General features: G+C 49.7%; 1 protein-coding gene across 1 annotated transcript; it reads right to left on the bottom strand.

The window, feature by feature from the left end:
• Positions 1-309: 309 nt before the first annotated feature.
• Krt13 (keratin 13) lies at positions 310-4,199 on the bottom strand. The gene is made up of 8 exons (XM_021176168.2): positions 3,741-4,199; positions 2,689-2,771; positions 2,337-2,493; positions 1,996-2,157; positions 1,763-1,888; positions 1,452-1,672; positions 697-719; positions 310-380 (listed from the first exon to the last, which is right to left on the bottom strand). Exons 1-8 carry the CDS (start codon positions 4,197-4,199, stop codon positions 310-312), a joined length of 1,302 nt encoding a protein of 433 aa, XP_021031827.1.
• Positions 4,200-5,980: the final 1,781 nt, after the last annotated feature.

Genomic DNA, 5,980 nt, shown 5'->3' with positions numbered 1-5,980 from the left:
AGCAGAGGCCACTCTCAGAAACCAGGCCAGAAACAAAAACATTTGCAGAAAATCAAGAAACTTTATTGAATCATCTATTCTTTGTTGTAGAGACACTGAGAAACCAAAGAATAGAGAGAATGGGGTAGGGAGAAGAAAGATTCCAATCAGAAGAGATGGGGAAGGGTCCACCCTCAGGGGTTGTCAGAGCCATGGGTCCTGGGGGGACAATGGGACTGGGCATCACATCCTGCAGTCCTCTCATCCTACAGGCGACATCAGCTCTCCTCCTGTGGCTGCTGAAGGCCAGGGAAGGGACGCCAGGCTGAGTTAATACTTTCGGAAATCTGGGCGACCAGAATTGGAGGAGGGGGACCCGTTGGAGGTAGTGGTGTTATTTCCTGAGACAGAGAGAAGACAAGGTGCTTAGGCTGGAGAAACCTCCATCTCAGGCTGAGCCAAGACCCCTGGAAGGCTCACAAGCTCCTGGGTAGTCAAGAGGTATGTGGGTGGGGATGCTATCATTGTTCCCAACAGTGGCTTTCTCCCTGACAACCCCATGGCTCTGTGGGGCAGAGACATCTACTTTGAAAGCAAAATCGAGGAACTGTTTTCACCCAACTTCCTCTATCCTTGTACTTAGGAACCAGGACTACCTTCCTCTCAGCCCACCTCCACCCAAGCTCAGCAGCAGCTCAAATTGAGCTGCCTCCTTACCTCCGGAGTTGAAGCCGGTCATCCTGGAAGAGAGGAGAGAAGCAGCCATGAGCAGAGCTCAACAGAGGACAGGCATTTCCTGGCCCTCTGATGGAGTGACCCTGCCACCTTCCAGAGCCTTGACTTAGAATCTTTCCCAACATTGTCTCCAGCCCAGGACCTTCTTTTCCTCTGAGGTATCTACCAGGCTTGCCTGCCTGTCAACCTGTCTTGCCAATTTATCTGAAAACCCTTAAAAGGAGATACTATGGGTCCCAAGATTTGGGGGGGGGGTGTCTGGTTCACTCAATTTCCCTGCCATCCCCTTTCCACTAAGCCCAGAGGATGCCTTGGTCTCTGCCAGTCATATGAAAGCAATTAAATCACCATCCTCTGTCCCTGGTGCTAGGGATAGAGCCAAGCAGACACTCTCTTGGAGCTATACGTCCATCCCAAGCCTCTCTCTTAACAGTTTTACTTGTCTGAACTTACATCCTAACAGCTTTTCTGGATTAAATGTTTCTCCCACAATCCCTTTTCCTGTCTATACACAAACAGAGATCTGAATTGGGAAGTACAAAGGTACTAATCCTGTAGGCCTGCTGCTGAGCAGTACCTCCATCTAACCAGGGAGATGAGGAGGGAGCTCTGACCCCAACTTTTTCGCCATACTATTTAAGCTCAGACAGAAGCTATCCCCTAACAAGATCCTGCCTGCTCTGCCAGACACTGTTCCAGTGGCCACTTCCCCAAGACAGCAAGTGCCAGGAACCTACTTAGCATCCTGGCCCTCTAGCAGGCTGCGGTAGGTGGCGATCTCCTGTTCCAGCCTTGTTTTGATGTCCAACAGCATCTTGTATTCCTGGTTCTGGCACTCCATCTCACTTCGGAGCTCGCTCAGCTGAGCCTCGATGCTGCTGATGAGCCCCTGGATCTGTTGCAGCTGCAGGGCGTATCGGCACTCTGTCTCTGCCAAGGTACTTTCCAGGCCGGCTTTCTGATGGGGCAATAAAAAAAGTTATGGGGGAAGACAGTCCAGAGGGAGACCTAGTAGTGAGGGTCACAGGGTGAGGACAGCAGATGGTACCATGCTCAGCTGGGACTGCAGCTCAATCTCCAGGCCCTGGAGTGTGCGCCTGAGCTCTGTGATCTCTGTCTTGCTGGTCTGGATCATGGCAGCGTTGGAGGATACTTCCTTGTTCAGCTCTGCACTCTAAAAGTCAAGTAGAAAAAAGGGGGTATCGGGGCTTAGCAAGAAGCCTTGACCAAAGGCCATGGCCCCCAGCACCACCTGGCTATGTGAGCTAGAAGCACCAATACCTTGGCCTGGAACCATTCCTCAGCATCCCTCCGATTCTTCTCTGCCAGGGCTTCATACTGCTCCCTCATCTCAGTCAGCACACGGGTCAGATCAACGCCAGGGGTGGCATCCATCTCCACATTGACCTGGCCTACTACCTGGTTGCTGAATTCCTTCATCTCCTGTGGAGTAGGGAAGGAAGATGTGAGAGACTCTCCCTTCTTATCTCTGAGTGATAGTGGAATGTTCTAGAAGACTCCTCAGAATCCCTCAGCTGGTGGCAATGTCAGCCTGCAACAGAGGGCTCTCCTTGCCCATGGAAGGCGGTTCAGCCCATGGCCGGCCTGTCATCCCCTCTCACCTCTTCGTGGTTCTTCTTCAGGTAGGCCAGTTCTTCATTCAGGCTCTCGATCTGCATCTCCAGGTCAGTCTTAGCCAGAGTCAACTCATCCAGCACCCTGCGCAGGCCGTTGATGTCGGCCTCCACGCTCTGGCGCAAGGTCAGCTCATTTTCATACCTGGAATATTTTTTTTAATTAAAGCAAAACAAATAATATTAGATGCATCCCACCCCCATGCACTGAATTCCTCTACAACTCCAAGGCCCTTGCTTCTGGATGCTCCAGTGTCTCCCACCAAGTGGCCACTTCTTTAAAGTTTAGAGTCTAAAGCAAGAGTCTTCGGGGAAAGACTCGTGAGGAGAATGAACTCACTTAAGCCTGAAGTCATCTGCAGCCAGCCTGGCATTGTCAATCTCCAGGACGATCCGGTTGTTGTCCGTGGTGGCTTCCAGAATCTACAAAGCATGGAAGGGACACGCTAAAGCTGGGCTTAGAAAGCAAAACTCACCTTACTTCTGCTTAAGCACTCTGTGAAAGCAGGAGACAAGGCCAACTCTCTCCTCTTCCTCTTGAATATTCCCCATCAGACCAGGGTGGGAGAGACCAATGATGGCCATTTCAGAGGCCCCACCCACTCAGAACATCTTCCAGTAGTCGTATCTCAGAGCTATCAACTCCCTAAGTCACTGTCTTGATAGCTTTCCCCCTTCAGATCAGAAGGGGTTCAGTGTGACTCCAGATGTATTCTGGCCATGCTCCTGGAGCTGACCTCCCAGATGAGCAAAGAGGAAAACCCATCCACTTGACTCTCTTGAACTCAGGCATCCACTTGAATGCCTGAACATTTACAGCGTAAGCATTTAAGGCCTGCTCTGTGTAACTGGGGCCTGACCCAGGCTAGTAGACTTCTGCTCTGACAAGTTGGTGTCGCAGTGTGATTGACAGGCCACACTGAGGGCTTCCAGGCTCTGTACCAGCCTGAGTCTCAGCCTCTTTACACCCTCTGAGTCATTGCCCACTGAGAATAAGTCTATGGGGTTTCTCCAAAATAAACAGTGAACAACGATGTCTTTTCTTTGTCAGGTTTATCCGTTTGCAGTGACTTTTTTAAAATGTCACATTTCCAAGTAAGTCAGTCGTAGGTTATAGCAACTGAGTCACAAGTAACAGTTCAGGAAGCCATTAAAAAAAGACTTGGCAGGAGTCATGACACCAATAAACATGAAGTGTGGGAGAGAATGCATTTGGGTCATGGCATAAGAAAATTTCAGTAGTGGAGACTCTCGGTAGTACAAAGTTACAATATTCCTCTTGCAAGAAGAAGGTCGATTCCATCCACAACTGGTCGTCTGTGACACAGCATGGCCTGGCCTCTGGGGCTCTGCCCTGTCCTGGGGAAAACTTCTTAGCATCAGAGGCCTCACCTTGATCCGCAGCTCCTCGATGGTCTTATAGTAAGCACTGTAGTCCCGCTCTGGACTAGCTGGGCTCTGTTTCAGATGCCAGTCACGAATCTTCACCTCCAAGTCGGCATTGGCTGCCTCCAAGGCGCGCACCTTATCCAGGTAGCTGGCCAGGCGGTCATTGAGGTTCTGCATGGTGATCTTCTCGTTGCCAGAGAGGAGGCCACCATCGACACCTCCGAAGTCACCAAAGCCACCGCCAAAACCTCCGCCATAGCCACCTCCAAAGCCACCTCCAAAGCCACCACCAGCTCCTCCACCAAAGCCACAGCTCATGCCCCCTCCATAGCCTCCAGCTGACCCTCCAGTGACAAACCGAGAAGAGCAGGAGGAGATATTACGGCCTCCTCCAAGCTGGCAAGAACCAGCTCCGAAACCACCTCCATAGCTCATGGAGGAACTCTGGAAGCGGCAGCTCATGGTGGGAGCAAGGAGGTGAGAGAGAGAGAGAGAGAGAGCAGACAGGAGCTGAACTTGACCAAGGCCAAGAGAAGACTATGGCACTTCCCTGCCACGCATGCCTTTTATGCATCCTCCACAGGGGTGGGACATCCTCTCTCCTCCCTTCCCCACCCTCTGACCTGATGCCAGCTGTTCCTCCTTTCCCACAAGCCCAGTTACCTCTACTCTCTAGGGTGGGTTATGTCTTTGGGGTGGCTTTTTTCTTTTTAATCCTTAACAAAAGGGATGATTCAGAGGGAGCAGTGTTCTGCTTCAGACTTCTTTTGACAACCAAATTCTACTTCACCTTTCCAGTTAAGAAGTTCCATCCCAGCCCTGCCCAGTATTAGAACAGGGACTGAACCACAAGGGTCTGTCAGAGAGCCTCCTTGGGGGAGGAGGGGGGAAGGCCAGACTGCAAAGTGGTCCCGTGCTGGGTGAAATCCCCATAGCCCCCACCACCCTTCTTTTCTACCTCTAAAATGACTGGATGGAATGTTCTGGAAACCCCTTAGCTCTTCATCTATGCCAATGCTCCCAACAATTCTGATCACAAACTTTGTTGATCATAAAGAATTAGCCTCATTGGACACCTTGGGCTTGAAAAAGAAATGGTTCTAGGGGCTGAAGAGTTGGCTCCATGGTTAAGAATATTTGCTATTCTGGGCAAGGACCCAAGTTCTGGTCCTGACACCCATATGAGCGCTTACAACTGTCTGTAACTCCTGTTCCAGGGGATCCCATTCCCTCCTCTGGACTTTGTAGGCACCATAAACACTCATGATGCACAAAATACATGCAGTCAGACAATCATAACCAATAGTTAAAAATGAATATTAAAATAAAGAAGAAAATAGCTATAAAAAGCAACACTAAGAGAGAGACCGCAGAAAGCAAACCTAGCTGAGGAAACCGAGACACAGGAACAGACAGCAACCCCACTAAGATGTTTAGAGCCTAAGTATTTTACACTCGATTTCTAATTGTATGTATTTATTTGTGCACTAGGGGAACACCGCCGAACACTGTGGAGATCAGAGGACAAGTGTCAGGAGTGAATGCTCGCCTACATTGTGTGTCCCAGGAATGAAACTCAGGTCTGCTGAGCATCTCACAAGTTCTGCACTCACTCTCAAGGATCTTAGCAGCAGCCCCAAGAGGTGGCTCCTCTAGTATCTCCCACTTTACACAGAGAACCAAGTCATAAGGTAGAATCAGAACTGAACCCCAAGGCTAGTTATACCATGCCCAAGACTCATTTTAGATCCATTTTGTATAGAATAAAGTTTATAAATCATAAGTGTTCAATTGCACTATCACCTATGCATCTCCTGTGCAACCACCTTCCAGAACTTTCTAGCACTCTGAAAACTCATGATACCTCTTCTGAGTATATACCTGCAACCCACACCCCTGATCAAATCATTCTTCCAGCTTCTGTCACCAGACGTAAGTCCATAGCCTCCAACAGAGTCTATGGCTCCGCAAAGGACATTCCACAGTTGTTAAGAGTTATTTGAACTGTCACAATTGAGTGATGGTCCTATTGTGTAGAGGGTAGAGATCAGGGAATGTCTCTGCATCAGTGAATTACCACACCCCAAAGGTCTACATGGCTGAGGTTCAGAAGCCCTGGATCAGTCCAGCACATGAGGTTCATGTTACATTATTCTGACTGTCTTAGGGAGCCTTCCAAATCTGCAAAAGGCTCTGGAGTTCCTGGCAAGGGCCCTCTCTCCTGATATCTGATACAGTTTGTA

The sequence above is a fragment of the Mus caroli genome, unplaced genomic scaffold, assembly GCF_978045245.1.
Source record: "Mus caroli unplaced genomic scaffold, Mus_caroli_1 scaffold_13, whole genome shotgun sequence".
Taxonomy (NCBI): Eukaryota; Metazoa; Chordata; class Mammalia; order Rodentia; family Muridae; genus Mus; species Mus caroli.
Note: the sequence above shows the minus strand (reverse complement) of the source record. Positions and strands in the feature narration are given on the sequence as shown.